The sequence below is a fragment of the Dendropsophus ebraccatus genome, chromosome 10, assembly GCF_027789765.1.
Source record: "Dendropsophus ebraccatus isolate aDenEbr1 chromosome 10, aDenEbr1.pat, whole genome shotgun sequence".
NCBI lineage: Eukaryota > Metazoa > Chordata > Amphibia > Anura > Hylidae > Dendropsophus > Dendropsophus ebraccatus.
Genome location: NC_091463.1, coordinates 33,050,650 through 33,078,456, shown reverse-complemented (window position 1 = coordinate 33,078,456; position 27,807 = coordinate 33,050,650). Strand labels below are relative to the sequence as shown.

General features: G+C 42.4%; 2 protein-coding genes across 4 annotated transcripts in view; both read left to right on the top strand.

Moving 5' to 3' along the window:
• Positions 1-3,254, top strand: part of RPS4X (ribosomal protein S4 X-linked) — a 490,857-nt gene extending 487,603 nt beyond the window's left edge. For all 3 annotated transcript variants that reach the window (XM_069986367.1, XM_069986366.1, XM_069986368.1), the window contains exons 6-7: positions 316-473; positions 3,108-3,254. In XM_069986367.1, the coding sequence (XP_069842468.1) occupies positions 316-473; positions 3,108-3,209 (260 nt within the window). In that variant the 3' untranslated portion in view covers positions 3,210-3,254. The remainder of the gene's footprint in view (positions 1-315; positions 474-3,107) is intronic.
• A 9,114-nt stretch (positions 3,255-12,368) lies between these two features.
• The window catches only part of NHSL2 (NHS like 2), a 135,994-nt gene continuing 120,555 nt past the window's right edge, over positions 12,369-27,807 (top strand). Inside the window, exon 1 of the mRNA XM_069986357.1 lies at positions 12,369-12,995. Coding sequence (XP_069842458.1) covers positions 12,479-12,995 — 517 coding nt within the window. The 5' untranslated portion in view covers positions 12,369-12,478. The remainder of the gene's footprint in view (positions 12,996-27,807) is intronic.

Sequence of the window (27,807 nt, the reverse complement as noted above, 5' to 3'; positions counted from 1 at the left end):
CATTTCTAAAATGACAGACTGCACAACACAGAGCTATAATAGATTTTTCAGAATTATTTTGTAGCGAGTACAAGTATTTACCAAACCATCGGTCAGGAGAGGACACAGCTCTTTTCTGATTTTACACAAACACACTTAAACAACTAAATGAAATGATTAAGCCCCTAAGAGTGCTTGTGGTGTACTTGCGTATACCGCAACATCAGTAGGTTTCTGTGGTACTCACATATGGCAGGTGTCTCTTTTTTGCTTAACTTTGAGTCTGCAACAAATGGACATTGACATAATTATACTAATTCTACTGTCCTGTTACAGGTAACCTCTGCATGGTAACTGGAGGTGCTAACTTGGGTCGTATTGGAGTCATCACCAACAGAGAGAGGCACCCAGGCTCCTTTGATGTGGTTCACGTCAAGGATGCCAATGGTAACAGCTTTGCCACCAGGCTGTCAAACATTTTCGTCATTGGCAAAGTAAGTTCCTATAACCTTTGAGATGGAGGTTTTCTCCCTTGTCTTGAAAATTTAAAGTGTGTAAGATACTTAAAGGGGTTCTCCAGAGGGGAAAAAAGTCTTTAAATCATCTGGTTTCTGAAAATTTTTCAGATTTTTACTTCTGTTTTTTTAAAAAAAAAGTCTTCCAGTGCTCAGCTGCTGCATGTCCCGCAGGAAGTGATGTATTTTTTCCAGTCTAACACAGCGCTCTCTGCTGCAATTTGTCAGTAACAGAACTGTCCAGAGCAGTAGTAAACTCCTATAGAAAATGTGTTTATTTTTCTGAACCCAGTTCATGTTTGCTAAGTACCCCTTTGGTGCCCATCACTGACAATGGTGATGTTTGTTAATATCATGGCATCTTGTGCTAACCACTGTGGTCTAAGCCTGGGCAAATCTTGTGTCTTCCAAATCTGGCATGTAAGAAACATGTCTATGCAATGGCAACATCTACTTGAAGTGTGTTGTCTTTTCCTATGTTACATTGTCGTTATGCTGGATTTTATTTTTGTTCTGTGTCTTATATGCATATGAGCCCAGTTGGTTACTGTCAGTCTATGGCACTGCAGAAAGTCAGCACTGTGTAAGCAGCAGAAATCTAAAAAACATATATCCAGGTCTAGAAGTTAGAGTGTATACGGTATCTTAGCCCAGGGTCTGCATGTTCATTGCAACACATTCAGGTTTTTTTTTTTTTTTTTTTTTTATTGAAGCTTTCATAAAAGGTTAACAGCAAAGGGGAAAATAACATACAAAAATTAAATACTGGTAGAAGAAAAGGTTGGACAGGGGTTAAGGGAGGGAAGGGGGAGGCGGCAGTATGTATAAGAATATACATTGGTAATATGAGAGACATAGATAACACCCAGATGCAGGGGCCACAAATTGTAAAAGAGAAAAATGTATCGGTATGGGAATAAATTATAAATGGCAACAATCAATCAGAAAAACTACTGGGCAACTAATTCATGTTGCTTTTGCACATTATTCATTCTGTTCTGTTGGGTATGTAGGCTTGTTGAACTAGTAATATTTTTTTTCATAAAAATAGTTATTTGGTACTGCTGCAATTATAATCCATAGATCAATTTAAAGGGTTATTCTACTCAAACTTAACTTTTAATGTTGCTGGCTGCCCTTGGGGATAACCTGAACAGCTTTTATTACCTGTCCATGCTTCCCAGGGTGCTTGTACGTCCTCCTCAGGACCCAGCTGAACAATCAGACTTGTCTAGCTGAGCTGGCTGTCACTGGATGCTGTCCCATCTCAGTTGGTGATTGACTTGTCTGGCTGTGACAGCCTGCTCAGCCATGCTGAAGTGGAGATGGGATTGTTCAGCCAGGACCCAAAGAGGACACTGAGCACAGAAAGGTAAGACTAGGCTGTTCATGTTCTCCCCAGGAAGCAACATATTGCAAGTTACATTTGTTTAAACCCTTTCAGGACCAGAGCCCAACCTGTCTCATTTTATGCAGTCATAGCCACAAGATGCTTTAACTTATCTTACTGACTCTGAGAGTGTTTTGTATTTTCTTTTCGTGACATATTGCACTTAGATGGAACCTGTCACCCCCCCCCCCCCGGCACAGGGGGGTGACAGGTTCCTTTTAAGGTTAGTGGTTAATTTTATTGTCCCAGCAGACTTCACTGGGGTATTGCCTGATTACATGTGCATTACATTGCAGTGCTGATCTTCCTTAGATTGAGCCTGATCAGCTTTCATAGCTATGACCTCAGGGAAGCCTCCTGTTATAGTAACCATCGGGGCTGTGCAATCACTCTGCACAGCTGGGATGGGGAATAGAGATCAGTGCTGTGATTGCACTGATCGCAGCACCTATAAGGTTAACTGCAGCTACCGGGGTCGACTCTGGTTGTGGCGGGTGACCGGCTCAGGCGCAGTCACGTACCTGGATGTCCATCTGTCGGAACTGGGTGCAGATTAGGTCGTTATGGGATTATGCGTAAAGGGTTATTCTACTCAGTTATCTCCCTGCTTTTATGGCACATGTACTGTCCTTCTGTGGGCCTTCACTGGGCTCTGATGTCAACAAAAGAGGAAAACAATAGGCTTCTGGTAGATATGTAGCTGCTGCTTATAAATATGTAGTCGGGTAGATCAGGAGGCTTGTTCTTGATACCATCCTCTTTCTGACATGTTGGTTAGCTTTTCAACACTGAAGGCAAATCTAATGTGCACTGTAATCGCACTTCTGTCTAGTGCTAAAAGAAAGATGACTATTTCTTCAATAGATTCTCAACCTGTCTAATTCTCTAAACACTGACATGGCCTCAGTGGGTTTTTCATTGTATGATGAAGAAATGCAGATAAACAGACTTGCTGTATTTTAACCAGTGGCGACACCCAAACTGGCTGTGTGTGTAGGGTGTGTAATACCCGTGTGTGTGTCTACATTCCAGGCAGTGGGAGTGATGAGGAAAGCCTGCATTCATGTAAGCTTCATCTGGATTTCTGTAACTTATCGAAGTACACTTCATTGTACACCATACTGTGCCAGGTTTTATGGAGATCTGGGGAAGAACTAGCATCCTGCATGTCATAAGTTCAGTATATTACATTATTGTAAACATGACTTTATTTTCTTGTATAGGGTAACAAGCCCTGGATTTCATTGCCACGTGGAAAGGGTATCCGCCTTACTATTGCTGAGGAGAGAGACAAGAGACTGGCAGCCAAGCAGACCAGTGGTTGAACCCAGACAGAAGGAAACTTTATTAAATAAAACCTTGTTCTGACATCACTGTCTATTGATTTGTTTTTATATTTGGTTAATATCACAGTAGTCACTGTATCAATGGGGATGTTGGTGGCAGCTTTGGGGGGAAAACCATCAGAACTCTACTTTACTGCGTCTTCTGTTGCTGAATTGTTACTATGTAGCTCCCTACACACTCACTCTCCCCCCCCCCCACCCCCATATGTTCAACTTCTTATAACTACATATGGGGAAACTAACAACTCTTAGGGGGACATTTAAGTCCGGCTGACTTCCTCTACATAAATCCCGTGCGAGTCGGTGCGCACGTCCGAAAACCTACGCCAGCTGAGGACTGGAGTAGGTTTTCGGCGTATCTTAAAAAAAAAAAAAAAAGATAAATCGCGCGACTGAGTCCGCCCCGCCCCCCCCCCCCCCCCCCCCCCCGGCGTAAAGAGCCCATTTGCTATTCGGCTCTTTACGCCAAAAAAAAAAAAAAAAACGCCGGATGATACATGTCCCCCTTAGTGTATTTCTAATGATTGATACCTACTAACTCTAGAGATGAGCGATTTTACAATGAAAATGAAGTGAATCGCTTCGTTAGCTTGGCAGTCTGTTTTTCAGCCTGCTCCCTTCGAAGTCTGTGCAGCTCTGCACAGCTGGATCCTGTCCTGGGAGAATTTTCCCAGACACCTGGAGTGGAGCGGCGCAGACTGATTGCCGAGCTAACAAAGCAACTTCCTTTCATTTGTACTGTAAACTACCTCATCTCTACAGATCACAATTAAAAGGCACTTCTGGACTCGGGTGAGGGTGCCTGGAGGCTGCAAACACACAGGTTATTTTGGGAAAACTGCTGAATAGGGCCTTTACACAAATTTATCTGACAGATTTGTGAAGCCACAGTCAGGAATGGATTTGAAAAGAGAAATCTCAGTGTTTTTTTAATGATTTGTTCTGTTTATAGTCTTTTCCTGGCTTTGGCTTCAAAAATCTGTCAGATAAATCTGTGTAAAGGCATCTTAAGAGCAGTCAATATAGTAAATGACCGCTTATGGGCTAGATTGGCGCTCGGTTACTGAGCCTATTACACGTCAAGGTTATCATGCAGCACTTGTTTTAAAATTATATTAAGTTCTTACGCTACCGCTTCCCGGTGCCAATTTTAGGTCAGGACTTTATTACACAGAGCGATGATCTGATGAAGTGGCCTGATTCGGCAGACTATCTCTCTATATAATAGGGCCCTTATGGTGCGTTTACACAGACAAGTTTGTCTAACAGATTTTTTTTTTTTTTTTAAGCGAAAGCCAGGAATGGATTGGAAGAGGAGAAATGTCAGTCTTTCCTTGATGACCTGTTCCCTGTGTATAGTCTGTTCCTGGCTTTGGCTTCAAAGATCTGTCATTAATCTCTGTAAACGCGCCATAAGTGTCAGAATTTGTCTGAATGATCTGCAGATGTCACTGTAGTTTACAAGAAGGGGTTGTCACTTATGTTTAGCTTTGCAGCTGTTTCATACTGGCAGGACTTGCTGTGGGTGGAACAACCAATGTAAAGAATTACAATTCCCATGTTTCTTCTCACTGTAGGATTGCCACAACTTACAGCTGCTTGCGTGCACTACACTCACAAAGTTTTTGTTTTAATAGAGATGAGTGAATATTTACAGTAAGGGCGAAGCGCTTCGTCCCTATCTGTATTCCACTCATCGGGCTGCGGTGCTCCTTCCCAGGTGCTGGGAAAAGATGGATCCCGTCCTAGGAATCTTCTCCCAGGACAGGAGTACATTTACATGTACCGCATAAACTGGGTGTTACTAATTATAGACTGATGGGTCTGCAAAAACTGGAAAATCCATCACTATAGCAGGTTTTTTGCTGACCCATTGACGTCAATAAATTGCAAAGTCTTCAGAGGACAAGCCACAGTGGATTTGGCACTTCTGAATGTACTGCTACATAACCCCACTGTAGCTTGTGGTCCTGTGCTGTTTCTAAAATGCCAATAGACTTTAATGGGAGTCTTATAAAGTGCTGTTGAAAAAAATGGAGGGTTGAGCTGTTGATGTCGAGTGGGACCTGCATCCTGTAGATATGCCAACATGGGAATACTCCTTTTGAATGGGCAATGTCAGAATTTTCTAAATCTTAACAGTAGATGTGATATAAAACATGTTTGCAATTTACTTTAATTTTTTTAAAGTGTCATTAGTGAATTTTTTTTTTTTCAGAAATCAATAGTCCAGGCATTTTAAGAAACTTTGTAATTGGGTTTATTAGCCGAAAAATGCATTTTTATAAATCGTCCACATGACAGCACCACATGGAGGATGTCACCCTTGACCTAGCAGGAACAGGAAATACAGATAGAGGTTAAAAGGGCACTCCCCCAATCCCACCTCAGTGTTTTTCCTGTTCCTGTCAGGATCAAGTGGAATACAGAGTTACCTCTGATCTTTCCAGGTCATGGGTTGGGACGATAACCCTCAGGAGTGGTCCGGAGTATGCCTCTGTACCCCCTGCAAATGCTGGTCTTTGGCTTAGGGATCCCCCAGTCTCCCTGCGGCGCTCGACTGGAGTTGATGCAGGGAGACGTTCATGGTGCCGATGCCCTCGCTCGCCTCGGCGGATGTGTCGCACAGGTGAAGTCAGACGCCGGCATACGATCCTCCGCATGGACTTCCGTGATCGGGGCTAGGCGTTTTTGGTGCCAAAATTCAAACCTCTTCCTCTCCAGCAAGTGTAGCGAATCCCCTGGTGGCTCGGACAGTGTACGGAGGACAGACCGGAAGTTTGGCAGCAGCGTCCGGTGACTCGTGGGCACCAAAATTCAAACCAGACTCAGCACTACTTAAGCGTAAGATATACCTGTCTCTCTCTCTGCCATCATGGATTCTCCTGGTGCTACAGGAGAGGCTGCTGAGTCTACTGCTGCTGCCAGCTCTGAGTTAACCCTTTGGGGTCTCCTATACTTAGGAAACGATCTTTTCTTTTGAGTTCCTTTCCTATGATTGTCCTTTGGGTCTCTTTTAGGGAGAAAAGGTGACACAAAAGAAAGCAAAAAGTAGAAGATGTGTGGGCTGTAATGATAAATTACCTGATGATTATGCAAAGCAGTTTTGTAAAGTATGCTACAATAAGCTGCATCCCCCTTCTCGTGTTTCCATATCAGAGGAACTGCGCAAAGTTATCCGCCAGGAAATCAAATCCTCTATGTCCAAATTAACCCCTGCTGCTTCTGCTACCTCACCAGCTCGCAAATCTCCGCCTCCACCTAAAAAGCGTAAATATGTTATTTCTGAGTCTGAGGAAGAGAAGGAAGCTTCTGAGGAGGGTGAAATTCCCGCTGATCCTGCTCCCAAGGAGTCTGGAAAGTTTTACTTCTCCTCTGAAGACTCAGACACCCTAATTAAAGCCATAAGAAGTGTAATGGGTATTGAAGATTCTGAACAGCCTATGTCTATTCAAGATGCTATGTTTGGAGGCCTTAAGCCCAAGAAAATGAAGGTTTTTCCCATACACGAAAATATTAAAGACCTTATCAAAACATAATGGAAAGAACCTGGAAAAAGGTTGTTTATACCTAAAGAGTTTAGTAATAGGCTGATATTTGACGAAAAGGATGCTGAAACTTGGGCCAATATCCCCAAAGTAGATTTTCATGTGTCAAAGATACTAAAAAAGACTATGCTTCCATTTAAAGACACCTCCCAGCTAAAGGATGCAATGAATAGGAAGATGGAAGGGCTACTGAAAAAATCCTGGGAAGCCTCGGCAGCTGTTATTAATCCAAATATAGCAGCTACAAATGTATCCAGGGCTCTCTTCATTTGGTTGGAGCAGTTAGAAGCACACCTGGGAGGTACTACCTCTAGGGAGGAGATACTAAAAACAATATCTATGCTCAAGTTAGCGACTAGTTTTTTGGTAGATGCTTCTGCCGAATCAGTTAGGATGGGCGCCAAGTCAGCTGCCCTTTCTAACGCAATTAGAAGAGCTCTTTGGCTAAAAAATTGGCAGAGTGATGCAACATCAAAAATAAAACTATGTCAAATTCCCTTTGAAGGTGATCTGCTCTTCGGTTCTTTCCTTGAAGAAATCATTGATAAAGCGGCTGATAAGAAAAAAGATTTCCCTACACCTAAACAAGAAAAAGGTAAGAAACCTTTTTGTCGCTATACCCAGTATACCCAGAGGAAGGACGACTTTAAGGCAAAGGAGGAAGATGGTCCTATCCTAAGGGAGGACGCAGCAAAGGTTTCCTCCTTAATCCCTCTTCGGAGGGAAAAAATAAGTCACAGTTCGAAGGTGGGGGTAAGGTTGTCTCTTCCACAATCAATGGGAGAAGATTCCGGACAACCAGTTCATCTTAAACATCCTGAACAGTGGGTATTGAATATACTTCTCCTCCCTTCCCCCCTTAAAGTTTTGTATAACCCACTTCAATTCAAATCTTCTGATGGATCGTGTGACGAAAGGGGTTCAGGATCTGCTGACATTAGGAGCCATCATTCCTGTTCCCTGGGAAGAAACAGGCTTGGGTCACTACTTAGCCCTCTTCCTAGTCCCAAAACCCAACGGGACTTACAGAACAATAATCAACCTCAAACCCCTAAACCGATCTATCAAATACAAAAAATTCAAGAAGGAGACAATAAACTCTGCCATTCCCCTTATCCATCAGGGGACATACCTAGCAACTTTGGACTTGAAAGATGCTTACTTTCACATACCCATTCATCCTGCTCATCAGAAATATGTCAGATTTGTAGTCCAGACACAGCATCAGTTGGTTCACTACCAATTCCAAGCCCTGCCCTTCGGGATCTCATCAGCCCCCTGGCTGTTCACAAAAATTATGTTGGAAGTAGTGGCCTATCTAAGGAAACAAAGGGTGACTATCATTCCATATCTGGACGATCTCCTATTAGTCGCTCCATCTCCATCAATCCTGTCTGTACACATTCAAATGACTATTTCTACCCTACAGGATCTCGGCTGGATAGTAAACCTAGACAAGTCCGACTTGACACCAGCCTGCAGGAAGAAATTCCTAGGGATGATCCTGGACTCAGACCAACAGAAAACATTCCTACCTCAAGACAAGGTGAATGCTTTAATGACAAACATTGCCTCTTTCAGGAAGAAAAAGACCCCTACAATTCAGAAAGCCATGTCCCTCCTGGGTTCAATGACAGCAACTATCCCGGCGGTACCTTGGTGCCAACACCATGTTCGCATTCTACAACCCGACATACTTCATGTGTGGAACAGATCCCCCCTGATGTTGGACAGACGAATGTCCATTTCACAGAAAGTGAAGACTTCGCTCCTTTGGTGGCTGAAATGATCCAACCTACGGAAGGGGTGCCCTTGGATCCTGGATCCGGTGATTCCGGTGACCACGGACGCCAGCCAGTCAGGTTGGGGCGCCCACATTCAGGGCTTCCATTTTCATGGTCGTTGGTCGGAGGAGATCAGTGTACAATCCTCAAATTTTCGGGAACTGGCTGCAGTCTGGGAGACTCTGAAGATGGCAGAATACCTTCTCAACAGCCATGTAAAGGTCTATTTGGACAACTCGACAGTGCTGGCCTATCTTCGCCACCAAGGAGGGAGGAGATGCAAGCTTCTGCAACTATTATCCAGAAAGATTTTCTCTTGGGCAGAGGGAAAGGTAAAATCTATCTCGGCAATCCACCTGAAAGGAGTAGACAACAAACTGGCAGACTTTTTAAGTCACAAGACAATACACCCTGGGGAATGGGAACTCAGTTCCCAGATCTTCTATCAATTTACAGACATATGGGGTTGTCCCCAGGTGGACCTATTCGCCTCAAGGGGCAACAGGAAGATGGAAAGATTCTTCAGCCTGAACCCCTTAGACTGTCCGACGGGATTGGACGCCCTCCAAGAGGACTGGAAATTTCATCTAGCTTATGCATTTCCTCCTCTGCCTCTCATCCCAAAAACCTTGCAAAGGATCCGCTCCAGCAACATCACGGTAATCTTCATAGTTCCCCACTGGCGAAGAGGAGCTGGTTCAGTCTTCTATCCTCCGTGGCGATACAAGATCCTTTTCCTCTTCCTCTCCAAGCAGATCTCCTGTCCCAGGGACCTCTTCATCATCAGGACCTGCAAAACCTTCACCTAACCGCCTGGTTATTGAAAAGTCCATCCTCACAGCCAAGGGCTTATCCTCAAGAGTAGTGAATACTCTTCTAAAAAGTAAAAAAGGCATAACATCGACCATAAACCTTAAACAATGGAAGAAGTTTTGCTCCTGGTATGGAGACCCTCCACCTGACCTAACCCAGCCAGACATTCCAAAAATACTGGACTTCCTTCAAGATGATTTAGACAAAGGTCTCTCCTTGAGTACTTTGAAAGTACAAGTCTCGGCATTAGGATGTTTCTATGATACCAGAATTGCAGATCGTCAATGGATAAAAAGGTTCTTTAAAGCAGTATCTAGAATCAAGCCTAAGATAAAAAAATCTGACCGCTCCGTGGGACTTAAATACTGTTCTACTAGGCCTCTCAGATAAACCATTTCAGCGCCTACACGAGATTCCACTCAAGTTACTTAACATCAAGACTGCCTTTTTTATTGCTATAACAGCAGCAAGAAGGGTAGGAGAGATCCAGGCAATGTCTATTATGAAACCTTACTGTCCCATTTTAGATGACAAAATAGTGTTTAAATTGAATCCTATTTTTCTTCCAAAAGTTGTGACTAACTTTCACAGGTCTCAGGACATCATAATCCCTTCATTCTGTGATAATCCAAAGAATGAGAAAGAAGAATCATTTCATCACCTGGACGTGAGACGTGCTATCCTTCATTATCTTGAAACCACTAAACCGTGGAGAAAGGATGAAAATCTTTTGGTCCAATTTCAAGGCCCTAACAAAGGTAAAAAAAGCCTCCAAAGGTTCCATAGCTCGTTGGATAAAGACTATCTGTGACTCTTACTCGGCCAGAGGAAAAGAAGCCCCATCGGGTCTCAAAGCTCATTCTACCAGAGCCACGGCAGTCTCCTGGGCATTAAAATCAGCAGCCTCTCTTGAACAGATCTGCAAAGCTGCTACCTGGTCCTCGCCTCACACTTTTTTCAGGCACTACCGGCTGGACGTAGGCACTTCCCAAGACATGGCTTTCGGGAGAAAGGTGCTACAAGCTGAGGTCCCGCCCTGAAAGTCTAAGTTGGTATGTCTCCATGTGGTGCTGTCATGTGGACGATTTATAAAGCAAGAATTATGACTTACCGATAATTCACTTTTTATGAGTCCATCATGACAGCACCCTTATATTTCCCTCCCCTATGTGTTATTGATCCTATGGTTTCGTTATAATAACACTGAGGTGGGATTGGGGGAGTGCCCTTTTAACCTCTATCTGTATTTCCTGTTCCTGCTAGGTCAAGGGTGACATCCTCCATGTGGTGCTGTCATGATGGACTCATAAAAAGTGAATTATCGGTAAGTCATAATTCTTGCTTTATCATGAAAAAGCAGTTTGAAGCTCTCCCCCCTGTCTTCATTGTTCTCCTATGGAGAGAGCTAAATAAAAGACCAAAACAGGACAACAAAGAGTTAATCTACAAATACCTCACCCTTTATCTCCTCTGACAGTCACCACTGACCTCTCTGAGCTCTGATTACAGCTGTCACCCAGCTCTGTGCCTGTAATCCTCTGTTCTCAGCTTTCTGCTGTCAGCTAACTCCCTCCTCCCCCCTCCCTAGAAGAGACTGGGTACGTCTGATGCAACAAATCACAATTTCCTGATTTTTTGCAGTGGATGGAAAAGAGGAGGGACCTGGGAAAAGGCTTTTTAAAAGCAGATAATGGCATATTTGGCTAATAAACCCAATTACAAAGTTTCTTAAAATCGCTTGGACTATTGATTTCTGCAAAAAAAAAAAAAGATAAAAGATGACTTTTTACCAGACCAAGCACCATGACGTATGATATAAAATAGGGTATGAAAACGGCAAAATTTACCCTTCACACCTGTGTAGATAAGTCATAATGCAAAAAGGGGATGACAGTGTCACTTTAAAAGAGAAGTTTAAGGTAAATTTTTATTAAAGTATTGTATTTTCCCCCAAAAGTTATACAAATCACCAATATACACTTATTACAGGAAATGGTTATAAAGTGCTTTTTTTCCCTGCACTTACAACTGCATCAAGGCTTCACTTCCTGGATAACATGGTGATGTCACGACCCGACTCCCAGAGCTGTGCGAGCTGTGGCTGCTGGAGAGGATGACGGCAGAGGGACACTGAGGGACACAGGGCACTGGAGGGACACTGAGCATACCCCTGCCATCATCCTCTCCAGCAGCCACAGCCCGCACGGCTCTGGGAGTCCGGTCGTGACATCACCATGTTATCCAGGAAGTGACATCACCATGTTATCCAGGAAGTGACATCACCATGTTAAGTGAAGCCTTGATGCAGTAGTAAGTGCAGGGAAAAAAACACTTTACATGCATTTGCCGTAATAACTGTATATTGGTGATTTGTATAACTTTTGGGGGGGGGGGGCAATACAATACTTTAATAAAAATTTCCGCCTGACTTCTCTAACACGTACCCTTTAATACTTGGTAGAATTATTGCACAACATTCTGCATATGTATAGGATTAACAGAAATACATGTGCGCGCTGCAGAAGTAATTTTGGATGTATGGAACAAGATTCTGCAACTGAAAATCTATTGGGTGTTAAAGTACCCCTATTGTCCGATTTAAGTGTCACCCCCCCCCCCCCCCCCCCCCCACTGGTATTGTATCTTTGTGGTCCATATGAGATGTACCACACTTTCTACATGCTTCTCTGCAATGTCTCCACTATTTCTCCCTGTGATATATTGCTTCTAAAGTAACTAACACTGATGGTGTGGCTGAATCTTGGATGTGTGCTTTTCCTGGATTTCAATAACTTTATGGAAAATACAGAAGGTGGAGTTCAGACCATTGGGGAATTGATAATGTTTTCTGAGATTCAGCGGTTCCACCTCTTCCCAGTTCGGCCCCTCTCAAAGACAATATGCTGTCTTATGTCTTCGGCAGTTCTTGCTGTGACTGTCAGAGGAGCACAGAAGGGATTGCTTTTGCATGGAGTAAAGTCAAGGCATTCCGTCAGATCCAGGAGTCTGTCTCATGATGGGTGTGCAGAGAGACTGACTGTAGGACGGACACTTTTTAGACTGTTTGGAGTTGATAGATTCTGTCCTCACCTCTGGTATCCAGATGCCTTTTCATAAGAGATTAGTGAAGCCACAATCCCCATGGGGCAGGGCACAGTTTGGGGTACGGTTACTGTTTGATGATATTGATTCCACAAATCTTGGAACAAATACGCTTATTGTAAACGGCATTGGGATTGTGCTAAACCTAGGTGGGCAAAGACATATACCCGCCTACAACAGATCTCCTCTGCCTTGGTCTTATAGTAAAGATGATGGCTTCACAGTATGTGATCAATCTCAGCCCTTCAGATCAGCGCGATACCTGACAATGTATCCAAGCAGCACTGTTCCAGTTCAGGAATACAAAGATATCTGTCACCGCAGCCTGATAACATTACTACTTCAGCTATCGGATTTAAGCCGCCTGTCACTGTCAATCTTTGAAGAGCTGGAAGAGGAGTTACTGCTTTTCAATAAGCGAATTACAGATCTTCACCGCCATACAGGAGCAGTTTACTGGGGACTCTTAAAAAGCAATTGGAAGAGGGCACCAGCAAGAAACTGCAGCCTGGTTGAAGGTAAGTAGATCCTTTCTGTTCTCAAATAGGTACAGTTTTTTTTTTAAACAAACTTAGCATATATAAATAGTACAAGCAAAAAAAATAAAAAAAATAAATATATATATATATATATATATATATATATATATATATATATATAAACTTTGTAATAAATCTTATCAGACAAAAATGCTATCCGAACCCGAAAAAGTCCATCCGAACCCGAACGATCGGCATTTGATTAGCGGGGGCTGCTGAACTTGGATAAAGCTCTAAGGTTGTCTGGAAAACATGGATACAGCCAATGACTATATCCATGTTTTCCACATAGCCTTAGGGCTTTATCCAACTTCAGCAGCCACCGCTAATCAAATGCCGAAAGCTTGGGTTTGGATGGACTCGCTCATCTCTATTTAACATCTCTTTAAAAAAAAAAAAAACAGCTTAGTGACAACTTTTGTTTACTGGTTACTTATAGGTAGCCCAGGGTTCAAATTTCAAGCAGTACAAGTCTACGGGAGGGAATATGGAAGGGACTAAAAGACAACTTGAAGAGCAGAATTTATCTCAGCTTGTCCTATAAAGTTATTTGAATCGAGATGTACACTTTAACTGGTGGTAACTTAATAATGAAATTCAATAAGCATTGTAGGTATAGAGCTTCATCATTTCCTACTAAAGGGGGAACTCTGATGAAAATGTTTTTCTTTCAAATCCACTGGTGTTAGAAAGTTATATAGGTTTGTAACTTAATTCTGTACTTATCTGCTGTTGTATGTTCTGCAGGAAGTGGAGTAGTCTTTCCAGTCTGACGCTGCTCTCTACCGTCACCTCTGTCTGTGAGGGGAACTGTCCAGAGCAGAAGAGGTTTTCTATGTGGATTTGCTACTGCTCTGGACAGTTCCTTTCACGGACATAGGTGGCAGCAGAAGGCACTGTGTTAGACTGGAAAAACTACTCCACTTCCCACAGGTCATACAGCAGCTGATAAGTACTGGAAGGCTTGAGATTTTTTTTTTTAATGGAAGTAATTTTCAAATTTATGGCAGTTAATTTGAAAGATTTTTTTTTTCTTTGCTGAAATTCCCTTTTAATTTGCATATCTTTCAGGGCGTTTTTTTTTTTTATAAACTGCCTGGTCTAGTGAAACCACCCACAGGATGCTGTTAGACTAGCTCATTAAAAATAACAATAAAACATCCCAAGTATTCAATAGGGATATATGAAACACCATGCCCACATGGTTTTGTTTGGTGCTTTTTATGGGTATTTTTTTTTTATTTTAAATAGTGCCTTTTTTCCCTATAGACAAGGGGGGGAGATTTATCAAACATGGTGTAAAGTGAAACTGGCTCAGTTGCCCCTAGCAACCAATCAGATTCCACCTTTCATTCCTTAGATTCTTTGGAAAATGAAAGATGGAATCTGATTGGTTGCTAGGGGCAACTGAGCCAGTTTCACTTTACACCATGTTTGATAAATCTCCTCCACTATGTGTATTGGAGAGGAATTGTTCGGCCTGTCTTTTTCCCACAAATTTTCAATAAAAATCCTGGAGTCACATGACTTAATGACATAATAAAAAAAATGCATAGAATAGCAGGGAGAACAAAGCTGGTAGTTCTGTTTTTGTGGATTTTTTTTTTTTTTACCCCTCCCCAAAAATACTGCCCCCTTCTGGACAGGTTAGTAAGCAGCTCAGAGTCATACAATAGAACTGTTGGGCCATATTCACACTTTGCATTGTCATGGATAAAATTTGCTTCAAATCATAAAAAGCGGGACATGCCACAGATATGAAAATCCCAGAACGTTTCACTGATATCTTTATTTTTTATTAGTATGTGCATAAGATTTTGAACAAAAAAACTCACGCATTGTACTGTACTAGATTCCTGCAACACATATGATAATAATAATATTTATTTGTATAGCGCCAACAGATTCCGCAGAGCTTATTTAAATATATAAATACATATGCGTCATGCTGCATGTGCCCAAAGGATACAATAGTCTCATGATTTCCGTTTCACGGTATACGCCGCAGGTGGCAGATCTGTACTTGTTCTCTGAGGTAAATCCCATAATAAAGTAGAGTAATAACAATAAAATCTCATATTAACAGGTGTTAAAACACTTTATGTGGTTTTTCTGATGACGTTTGATGGGTTTAGGGCACTGGTGTCTGACAGGGAGCTTCTTTATGCAGCAGCAAGACTGTATAGGAGCAAGTGCTGCAGATAATCTAACCACATCCATATAATACATTAATAACATAATAGTAGAAGAGCCTGATAGGGTTAATATAGACATGAATACCCACAGGAACTGCACTTATCTCATAGCTAGAACTGAGGTTTCCTCCCCAAGATAATCTGGTATTTTGTATCTTGGGAATAGTGTGTAACATCATGCTGATCCACTGCAATAATACATAGGCTGAGGACCAACTTTATGTGAGAAACTGCTTATACGACATTACATACCACATGTGGCTATGGGAAAGCAATCTGTACAGCTGTTCTTCTGAGACAAGATATTAGAGGGTTGTACTGTAAGTACCCTACACTTTGTTCTGATCTGTTACTGATGCTACTGTACCTCACTATCATACTGTTTCATTTCATGTGCCCCATGTAGTCCATGCACCCTCCATAGCCGGGGATTCTATACCTCACTTTATTATATGCGTGTAAAGTAGAAAGGTGTACTCTCCTTGGCATGTAAAACCAGTTTATTATTCAGTATGGTGTGTATGATGACCAGAAAGTTTGTAAAATGGGGCACTCCTGCATTAGGATTGCTAGCTTTTCATTACCTATACTATATTTATCACTAGACCCTTAAAGGGGAATTTTCTTACAAATCAACTGGTGTCAGAAAGTGTAATTTACTTCTATTTAAAAAAAAAATCTTAAGTCTTCCAGTACTTATCAGCTACTGTATGTTCTGCAGGAAGTGGTGTAGTTTTTCCAGTCTGACACAGTGCTCTCTGCTGCCACCTCTGTCCGTGTCAGGAACTGGTCCAAAACAGTAGCAAATTCCCACATAGAAAACTTCTGCTCTGGACAGTTCCTGTCAAGGACAGAGGTGCCTGCAGAGAGCGCCATGTCAGACTGTAGAGAATTCCCTTTAACAGCTCAGGATGTGAGGACATCTCATACAAAGATCACTTGTGGTGATGCCTGATAAACTCATTAGAATTATATTACCTGTAAATAGAGATGAGCGAATCTTTCGGACTATTGGTCTGAAAGCAGTTCGCTCTCCCGTCACGCCTGTGATCCCAGCCGCATAGTTGCGCTCACAGGAATATGCGGCCAGGATATTCCAGGGAATCAATCTGGAATTCCCTGGAATATCCTGGCCGCATATTCGCGGGAGCGCAACTATGCGGCCGGGATCACAGGCATGATAATAGAGCGCAGATGCTCCGCTCATCACTACCTGTAAAATACTACAGCATGACCAGTTGGGGGGACCTGGGGACCTAAGAACTTGTAGCTGTCCATCAAAACGGATGTGTAAAAGGAGTCTAAGAATTAGACAGTTGTACAAATCTGGGCCAATGTATGCAGATCTGTGCCATGCTTAGGTCTCCTTTGTAATGCGGTTATTATTTCGTCAGGATTTGTACTTCCAGCAGGCAATGTGCCAGAACAAGTGGTGGGAAAAGAATCTGTCAAAACATTCAGTTTCCCTATTTTTTACCCAGTAATCTAAAGGATGTGTGGTCTGTTTCCAAAGCAAGCAGTAGCTGTTGGCAACATCTCAATCCAGGATGTTTCCTATGTATCATTGATAACGGCAGTATTATCAGAATAAGGGCCATCCCACAAAGCTGCTGTTAAAGTGTAAAGTATTTCAGGGTTTTCTGTTATCTGCCTCTTATTGTTGTTCTGACTCATTCTAGTGTTGATTCCCATAACTCATTATTATACAGTGTTCCCCCTCTCCAATCTATCCTGAATCCAGCAGCCTGGCTCATCTTTCTGCCCAACCTCCCCCGACAGTCACTGCACTGATTGCCTGATCCCTTTAGAAGACCATATAAACTCCTGTCTCTCACCCACAAAGCTCTCCTCAGTGCTGCACCTCCCTACATCTCCTGCCCCATCTTTGTCTAACATCCTACCTGGAGTCTACTTTCTGCTAAAAGATTTAGGGCAGGGTTTACACCATGATTGGCCCCCTGTCAAAATAGGGTGTTAACATATCTGTGCACGGGTCCGTTTACTTCTATGGCCCAAACATAGCTAGTGACTATGTTCAGGTCATTTCCCACATAAAAGTTTTAAAGGAGTTATCTAGCGCCACAAAAACATGGCCACTTTCTTCCAGAGACAGCCCCACTCTTGTCTCCAGCTTGGGCAGGGTTTTGCTGCTCAGTTCCATTAAAGTGAATGGAGCTTAAAGGGGTTATCCAGCGCTACAAAAACATGGCCACTTTTGCCCCTACTATTGTCTCCAGTTCAGGTGCGGTATGCAATTAAGCTCCATTTACTTCAATGGAACTTCAAAGTTTCAAAACCCTCCCCAAACTGGAGACAACAGTAGGGGGAAAGTGGCCATGTTTTTGTAGCGCTGGATAACCCCTTTTATTGCAAACCTCTGAAGGCCATATTATATTGCATGATAATGAGGGTTATCACTCGCTTCTCTCTCCTTTTCCGCTCACCGTCTGTGCTATTATATACAGAGAACTGTGGGAGGGGCCGTGGGGAGCACTAGGATGGACTTCTACACGGAGCAACGAGCAGCAGACAGTTGCTGCCATCATCAGGATTTTTACCATGTTGAAGGACCATGATTAGCCATGTACGGGTCTTTTAATATGTGCTATTACTAGAGATGAGCGAACCTGGAGCATGCTCGAGTCGATCCGAACCCGAACATTCGGTATTTGATTAGCGGTGGCTGCTGAAGTTGGATAAAGCCCTAAGGCTATGTGGAAATCATGGATATAGTCATTGGCTGTATCCATGTTTTCCAGATAACCTTAGAGCTTTATCCAAGTTCAGCAGCCCCCGCTAATCAAATACCGAACGTTCGGGTTCGGATCGACTCGAACCCAAACCCGGTTCGCTCATCTCTAGCTATTACACCAAATTATTATCGGCCAAGTACAGCCAATAATCATTTGGTGTAATAGTGCCTTAGGACTCTTCCCACAGAAATCTACTAGAATGTGATACCCCAGGCAATCCTTCCCAATATCCATAGTTTTAAGAGTTCCCTAAAGACCTCTTTTTAGGCAGGCCTGCCACATTCCCTAATCTGTTTCCTTTACTTCTTATGGCCCTTTTACACAGAAAGATTATCTGACAGATTATCTGCCAAAGATTTGAAGCCAAAACCAGGAACAGACTATAAACAGAAACCAGGTCATAATAATAATAATCATAATAATATTTATTTGTATAGCGCCAACAGATTCCGCAACGGAAAGGAAAGCCTGAGATTTCTCCTCTTTTCAAATCCATTCCTGGCTTTGGCTTCAAATCTTTGGCAGATAATCTGTCAGATAATCTTTCTGTGTAAGGGCCCTATTCCACAGTAACGATAATCGGCCGGATCGGGCCCATTTGGCCCGATTCGGCCGATTATCGTTCGGTGAAAGAGAGAACGATCAGTCGATGATCGTGTCATCGGCTGATCGTTCATTTATGGCCAGACCTAAAATCATCGTTCCCCCACCGTGCATCGCTACGTTTGAATAGCGGTGCGCGGCGGGCGACCGACGATTTGAGAAGAAACAGCAGCAGCATCAGCATACATTACCTGGCTGCAGGGCTTCTTCTCTGCGCTGTCTTCATCACCGGGTCCCGCGCGCTTTATCTTCTGAATGGCCGGTCAGCTGACGGAGCGCTCAGCCAATCACAGGCCGGGACCTCCGCAGCCTGTGATTGGCTGAGTGTGGCCTGTCAGCTGACCGGCCATTCTGAAGATAGAGCGCACGGGACCCGGGGATGAAGACAGCGCGGAGAAGAAGACCTGACAGGTAATGTATGATGCTGCAAGGACATCGGTAACAATGTCCTTGCAGCCCTCGCTCAACGATCATTGGGCCGTGGAATAGGCCCAGTAAACGAGCGGCGATCTAGCAGATCGCCGCTCGTTCACATCGTTGATCGGGCCCTCCTCGGCCTGTGGAATAGGACCCTAAAAGGGCCCTTTACCCTCCTCTACTTTATACCTCACAACCTGATCCCCACTATTGATCCTATTTTCATTATGGTGACTGGGATAATTGCACAAATCAAGGACTTTAACCTATTGTTTTACTCCTGCGTCCTCATACATTGTAACCTCCAATAACCTTACATCTTCTGCCTAATTCCATCCATTCCTAGGGGTGTGTTTACACAGCCAAAGAAACGGACCATAAACGGGGAACAGGTTATAAAGGAAAGACTGAGATTTCTCCTCTTTTCAAATCCCTCCCTGGCTTTGTTTTCACCAATTGCAACCAAAAATCTGTATGTGTGAACACACCAATAGACTCAGGTGCAGTGATGTCCTATGAACATATAAGTAGAGTAGAGCAAAGCTTCAGTGGGATTCACCAGTGAATCAGCTATGCATTAATTTAGTCTAGTAAAAGTGTCCTGATTTCCCTGGAGAAGTCTGGAATGAAGCTCTTGCAAAACTACAATTCCCATCATGCCTGGGCAGCTAAAGCTTTGGCTGTCCAGGCTTGATGGCAATTGCAGTTGTGCAACAGCTGGAGGGCCGAAGGTTTCTCATCCCTGCTCGAGACTCTAGTCTTATTCCAGACTTCCCCAGGGAAATCCAGGTCATAGAGAAATGACTTTTACAAGACAAAATGAATCAATGACTGATGTGTTCAGATCACCATGCCTAAGTTATTAGTTTCTTTTGTTGTTGTTTGTATCCACATCCATGTATTTGTCCTGTGCAGAACTTGTACCTAATTTCTTTAAAACTGAGAATTTTATATTATTTGAAAAAGGGGCTAGAATAAGTGTTTTTTAGTCTCTAGAGAAATCTATTAGAAAGATACAGTAAATGTGCTCACCACCACTAGCAGTAGTAATCCACACCCTAAACATCTGTGGGATCTATGAGCAACCACTAAGCAACAGTTCCCACACTCTGAATGTCAAATGTCCTATAGACGAGTCTTCTGGGCTGAAGTCTTCCTGTACGCATACACTGTCTGTATCACACTGAGTAGTTTATACAGATTTATTATTATCTTCCTATCAAAAGTTATAAGGGCTGTGGAATTTTATGTAAAAAGTCACCATCAGTTTATTACATATATAAATTCCACATTTTCAGTGATTAACACTACAATATATTTTAATAGGTTCCTCGGTCCTGTGTATTTGCCAGGAGCATCAGTTCTATGTGTGGGCAGTCTTCTTCTGCAGCACAAGACTGTCAGGGTGGGTTCACACTGCCTTTTTGCAATCCGTTTAACAGATTGCTTTTATTTTAACGGACAAAAAAAATAGTGTCAGCAACATTTTTGTGTCCGTCAAAAAAAACGGATCCGTTTTGATCCAGTTTTTTTATGATGGAAGTCAATGGAAAAACAGATCAAAACAGATGCACACAAATGCATCCGTTTTTTGCAATCCGTTTTTTATCCTTTTTTTTTTTTTTGCAAAAAACGGATTGCAAAAACGCAGTGTGAACCCAGCCTTACCTGGGTAGGCATGCTGAAGATTGATTCATACTGCTTCACTGAGCTTAAAGGGGTAGTGCGGCGGTAAGCAATTATTCACTAAATAACACACATTACAAAGTTATACAACTTTGTAATGTATGTTATGTTAGTGAATGGCCCCCTTCCCCGTGTTTCCCCCCACCCACGCCACCCCCGGGAGTGTAGTGCTCTATACTCACCTGATTCGTGTCGACCCCCGTCCGCCATCTTGTGACAATGATGTCATCTTCGAGCGGCCGGCCGAACCGCTCCGACCATCCCTCATGCCGGCCGCCCTCTGCCGCGTCATCAGCTGCTCAGCCGCGATTGGAGTGGTTCGGCCGTCCGCCCGAAGATGACATCATTGTCACAAGCTGGCGGACGGGGGTCAACACGAATCAGGTGAGTATAGAGCACTACACTTCCGGGTCTGGGTGGGTGGGTGGGGGGAAACACTGGGAAGGGGGCCATTCACTAGCATAACATACATTACAAAGTTTTATAACTTTGTAATGTGTGTTATTTAGTGAATAATTGCTTACCGCCGTACTACCCCTTTTAAAGGGGTAATCCACATAAAAAATAACTACTCATATGTTGCTGGCCATGGTGAGACTAAAACAATTCCTTTAATACTTGTTATTATCTGTTCTGTCTTCTTCCCTCAGTTCTGAGCTGCTGCTTTCTGCTGAAGACACAAAAATCTGGGTGAGAGCTTCTCTCTCCGTCTCCCCTCCTCCCCACTCCCTTCCAAGACTGCTAATGTAAACAAGTCCCTATCTACAACTTTTTAGTAACATTATAATGATGGGAGGATTAATCACAGAGAGGTTATTAGCAACTGGACCTCAGATTAACCCTCCCAGCATTACAAAGAAGCTACAAAGTTGCATTAAATCATTTGTGTGTCCATTTAAATATATTGCTGTGGGCCGTACATCCCGTTTACACAGGGAGATGTGCGACTGATAGCAATAAATTGTAAAGCTTGCACAAAAGATGAGATCAACCGAGGATCGGGCACTTTCTCGCTCCTCTGCTGATCATTTTTAGCAATGCTCATTGCCGATAAACAGCTGTGTAAAAGGGCCTGAGGTGCCAGTACTTCCTGGAGATTGCAGTTGATCTGAGCATGCCTGACCATCTAGGTAGGTCATAACCAAGGGCAACAGATTTATTTTCATCTTCCTGAGTTTATGTAAAACGTCACCATCCGTTTATTCCATATATAAATGCCACATAACACTGTAAAGATATGCCGGTCTTGATAAATTCTCCCCCTGAACACCATATTGAATCACACAGTCACTAAGCCTTTCCCTTAAGGTTGGCTTTTGTTGTCTTGATGTTAGAAGCATATGACTAACTTATGATCAATCTGGATGTCATTCCCTTAACCTAGATAACAGAGCAATAACATACGGAGGCTATGAGTAACTACTATCCTGTTTTTATTCCCAGATCAGCAGAATAATACATTTATTCATCAGGGCACAGAGAGTTCTTATGTTACACCTCCATATTTGTGAACGCACAGGAGTTTAACATTACTAGCAATGTTAATAGAACTCAAATGGCTGTGGTCTCACCGACTGTCAGACCCCACCCTATCTTCCCCCAGTAGTATTCCACCTTTTCTTCATAGATATAACTGGCAGGGGTACAGAGTCATGCACATGCAGAGATTCAGGATGTTTCCAAATGGAATGACAAGTTTTTAATTAAAATAAAACATAGTTGAAGTCATAGGTTTACGTACACTTAGTGTCACACTCGTTTAAATTTTTATTGCAGAAATACAGGCGATTTTAAGAAACTTTGTAATTGGGTTTATTAGCCGAAAAATGCATTTTTATAAGGAAAAAGCAGTTTGAAGCTCTCCCCCCTGTCTTCATGATTGTCTATGGAGAGAAGAGGGGTTGAGGGAGATGAGGCACCAAAACAGGACAACAAAGAGTTGATTAACAGCTACATCACTGGGCTAGCTCCTTTGAAGTCAGCACTGACCTCTCTGACCTCTGAATACCAGCTTCACACAGCTCCCTGCTGTGTAATCCTTTGTTCTCTGTTATCTGCTGCTGACTAATCTCCCTCCCTCTTCATAGAACAGACAGGGCCCGACTGATGTAAAAGAGTCGAGATTTCCTGATAATTGTGAATGAGACAGGGTGGGGGGGGGGGGGGGGGGGGCTGGGGAAAGTCTTTTTGAATGCAGTTAATGGCATATTTGCCTAATTAACCCAATTACAAAGTTTAAAATCGCCTGTACTATTGATTTCTGCAATAAAAAAAAAAAAAAGTGACTTTAAGGAGCCAATACACACATTCAATAACAGACAGCTCTGGCTGCGGCTTATCTTTTTAAGGGGATCAGCAGTGAAATTCCATCACGTCCGACCTCTATCTCCACTTAGATCATCTGTTACTGGAGAGTTGGGAGAGCCCCATACACTTTATACTGACAACTGTACCCACCACTAGCGGCACTTTTGGCCAAAGTCAATATAAACTGTATGGGCCATTAAAACTCCTACTACTTGTCCTCACTTCACGTGTGGTTCTGCAGCTGAATAAGTAACTGCTTTTTCGAATTCTGGAAAACCCCTTTAAATAGGATGGCTTTTGAAGTTTGATTGGCTGACTGGCATCTGCTTGACATTTATTGGTTCAAATGATAATATGCTCCATGGGAACACGCAGCCATTTAGGGGGATAGTACCTCATATTTGTGACTATTAAATTGTTTGGCTTTTGGTGTAGATATAGCATTGTGTACCTTTTTGATGCAGTGTTTTTTTATCTGTAGTAATTCACATTTTGGGCACCAATGATGTATTCTATGAATCCCTATTTTCCAATTTGAAAGAACATGAACATGCTAGTATCAATTGTGATAGGTAATAAAATAGTTACATGGGACTGGACAGCTCTCCTATCATGTCTCTTAGCAAATATTTCTATTCTTCATAGAAAAAGACTAGAGCTAGTTCACATTGTGCCATTCCTCCTGGAAATCTAGGAATTACTGGACAGCTGGATGTCACCATTCCTCTTGCCTGTGGGGCTCTATACAAGCTAACATTGTTTAGTCAGTACTGGTGGCAGTAAGAGAAGAAAGCAATGTCCTCCTCCTCTCCCTGATGATCTCACACCAGGAGGCAGGTAGTGCACACACACGTTACATATATGCTGGAGTCTATATTTGTTTATATGGTGCTGTTAAAAAGTTGTAAAAACAATAAAGAAAATGGGTAATGTAATACAAAGTTTCTGGCATATTGGGTGAATTATAATTTTTTTCTTCCTTAATCGTTGAGATCAGAAGCCTTAACTATGTGGATGATTAAAAGTTAGAATGTGGGAATGTTATACGGTAGGAGGTCTTCATGTCAACATTTTACTGTCCCCAGGAACCATGGGAAATAACACATGTCCAAACATTACTCACTAGGGGGGACCACTGATCTGTTCTGGAGGGACTCCATGCTTGAGCACATAAAGACCTAAGTTTCCAGCTTTATAATAACGGTCGTTATTTAGATGGCCACCCCAAAAGATGGCTGTCTAACGGCTTAAAAAAGACAGTGTGTGAACATAGCTTTATGCTGTACATTAAACCTAAAGTAATAGGAAGAGGAAAGGCTCTGTTCACACTAATGGTATGGCAGATGATGTCACTTTTTTTTTTAACAGTTCCCACGGAATCCTGATGGATTTCATTGACTTATAATAGGGTTTGGCATGTTTCTGTTGGAAATTCCAACATTTGGGGATAATTTAGCTATAGGATATGATATTCTTGCTTTAAAAATATTCTAGTTGTGAACAGAGGGTAAAGCTGCTAGTATTATTCTCAAAATACCTAAGTAAATGTTTCTGGCTGGGATCTCCGGGGAAAGATCACTACAGTATTGATTTTTTTTTTTCCAAATGGTAGGTTACATTCAGTGGCCCAATTAAGTATAAACATAAGGAGATGGCCTCCGTATCCAGTTGTCAGGGAGTCCTGGGGTCCGGGAAGATGGCAGTCCCTTCACTAGACCCGCAACCCCTGTCCCTACCTGCTTGCCCCCCCTAGTCTAAACCCTAGGGCAGCAACTGGGCAACAGTCCCTAGCCTAACTAGGGATGCGGGGAGGTAGACAGAACACACAGACAGGTATATACAAACAGGTCCGGCAGTCCGAGTCGGCAACAGGAGGTAACGTCAAAATCCAAATCGGCAAGCAATGGGTTAACAGAGTCCAGTCCAAGGTCGAGCACAGGAGGTATCACAGTACAAAAGGATAAGGCAGAGGCAAAGTCCGAGTCCAAATCACAAATACAGGTAACACAATAGACCGCTTGGGTAGCTGGAGACCAACATACACTGGCAACTACAGGGTGTAAATCACCAGCTTAAATGCTACCAGAGCTCCCGCCCCAGCCCCTGATAGGAGCAAGGAGTCTGACAGCAGCATGAGACACCAATGGCAGCCAGGGAGCCCTCCCCTGTACTCAGACAGGAGCAAGCCTCAGGAGAATGCAACACCTGAAGGCTTAACCCCACGAGCACCAGAGAGGAGTCAGGAGAAGCATGAAGCCAGGTGTTGGCTCCCTGTCAGCATAGTATGAAGTGTGTGAATCAGGTCAAAGGGATAGGGCGTCGGCTTGTTCTTCCAGCCGAATTCACACACAGGGAACGAACTCTAACACCAGTTTCCCAGTGCTGGAAAATGTCTAAAGAAAAACTCCAGGTAGAGGTTAAAAATTTTCCTTATGTGGAGTTCCCTTTTAAGGCTATCGCCTATATCACCTTTGATTTGTAACATATTTGTAAATCCCTTCATTTACAAAAAATGACTCCTTATCCCCCCAAAAAAGCTCTGAAGTCTTTGCTGCTAGGTGTCTCACTTCTGTGCAAATCTGCCTCTTCCAGGAGGTCCAAACCGTACCTGAAAGGTAAATCAAGGCTTCACTCTTATCATGGACCGCCCACTATTCCTTGTGTAAATACTTGTATGTTTCCCCTCCCTATAGCTTATCATCATTATTATAAGCAGTGCTGTTTTTATAATGTAACTCCTTCCTTGCTGCGATCCTGCTACTGTTTGCTTTCTTCCAACTCACATAGAACCCAGTGCATTAGTCTAGGTGCCCCCCATCGACACAAACAAACACACACACACACACCATCTATAGTGCAGTACTATAACTTATCCCCAGCACAGTGCAGCTTGTTCAGTCTACACAGTGCTCTTTTCTCTGGCACTATGTAGCAGCATGGCAGAGAGAAGGAGGGCTTATAAGAAAGTGCCTTCCTGTCATTGGCCAGAGAAGTAAGGGAAAGCAAGTCCATGTGTGAGTACTGCTGGCAAATAGTGATATAAGAATAGCCATGAACCATGCTCCATTTCTCACCATAGGATTTAATATAACAACACCAGACACTTTTTTTTTTATTCTTTTGAATGTATCATTATGCTTTAATGGGTATTATGTGATGTGGCATCTGCCATGTACTACTCTTTGTAGGCAATTTGCCTTCTGTGCAGTAAATCGTCTGTCTTTTTTTTTTCTTTTTACAATTTATTTTCTTGTTCAAGAATTGTTATTCATCGGCAATCCTCCCTGGCAGGGTTACCCAAGGTAACAAAACTACATAGACATAGATGCTTGATTAGAAGGGTTTCACCTCATTAACCCTGGGAGGGGGGGGGTACTTCTTAGAAAACCAACATTTGAAGTCTCATAACATTGCACTTATAAACTGTACTTATTTTTAACATAGATAACAATCCAATATATTTTTATCGTCTGTATTTCTTAGAAGAAGCAGGCAATTGTTTTCCTACTAAGGAGTTAACCTATCTGTATCTTCTCTAACAAGTACAAAAAATATTTTATATAATACTGGCCTCCCTTCCAGATTTTCTGGCTGAAAGCCTAGAACACAAGACACTGAATGTATTGGTTGGAAAAGGCATGTGCAGTCCATAAAAGACACAAAGCAAGTTTATTCAGGACCTCAGAACCCTATTAAGAAATGTAGGGGGTTATTTCCCATGCACCATCTCTGCATTACACCAATTCTATGCCTGGTTCATACTGATGTCTCTGTGAGGCTTAGGTCTAACTAGACTGGATGCTGGTCTCATATTCGGCAGCCATCACAGGACGCTACAGGTAAACATTTATTGTGTGAACATTTACTTATTACCGAGCATCCGTGTCATTTACATAAGATGGTGTGAAGTCCATTAGGAAAACTATCATGAAGCTATCTTTAGATTCGGCATTCAGGGTTCGTTCAATGCTCTTGGTTATATATTGCCCTCCCTTCATCAAACTCTCACTTCTCAGGGCTTTTTCGCTTCCAACCATCAATAACCCATTTAACTAGCAGAGACGAGCAGAATCTTATTTCCAGGTGCAGCCCGGAGATTCTTAAAGGGTTTATATCAGATAGAAACCATACATAGAATTTTTTGTTATACATTGATGTATCAGAATTTTTCTTGTTATAGGAATCCTTCTTTTTTAAAAGATAAAAATATAACCCAACCATAACATACAAACCTGTATCTTTCCCTCTCTCTTTTTCTATATATCTCATTTTGTGAGATGTAAATGCTTGTTTTTGCTTAACTGTTAGGCTGGGTTCACACTGCCTTTTTGCAATTGTTTTTTTCATCCATTTTTGCAAAAAACATTTGTGTTTTTCCGTTATAAAAAAAAGGATTAAAAAGCATCTGTTTTCTTTACCGTACACAAAAATGTAGCTGACCTTATTTTTGTGTATGTTTAAAAAAGATGCATTTTGATCCTTTTTTTTATAATACATGTCAATGGAAAGATGGATGCACACAAATGCATCAGATTTTTTCAAATATGTATGAAAAAAACTGACAGCCTTACATAGGTTTATATAATTTTAAATAAAATTTACATTATAAATGATAGGCGCAATGGTCATCTGATTCACCACTACTACTACTTTTAGGAGCTTTCAAATATGCAACCTGAATAAAACTCAGAAGGCTAAAGAAAAACCCAAACTCTACCAATATCCAGGATTAGAAAAAAAAACCTGCTAAAAAAAAACCCTGTAAAAACAGCACCACCCCTCCCCCCCCAGGTTGTGTGTGGTATTGCAGTTCAGCTTCCATTCAATGGA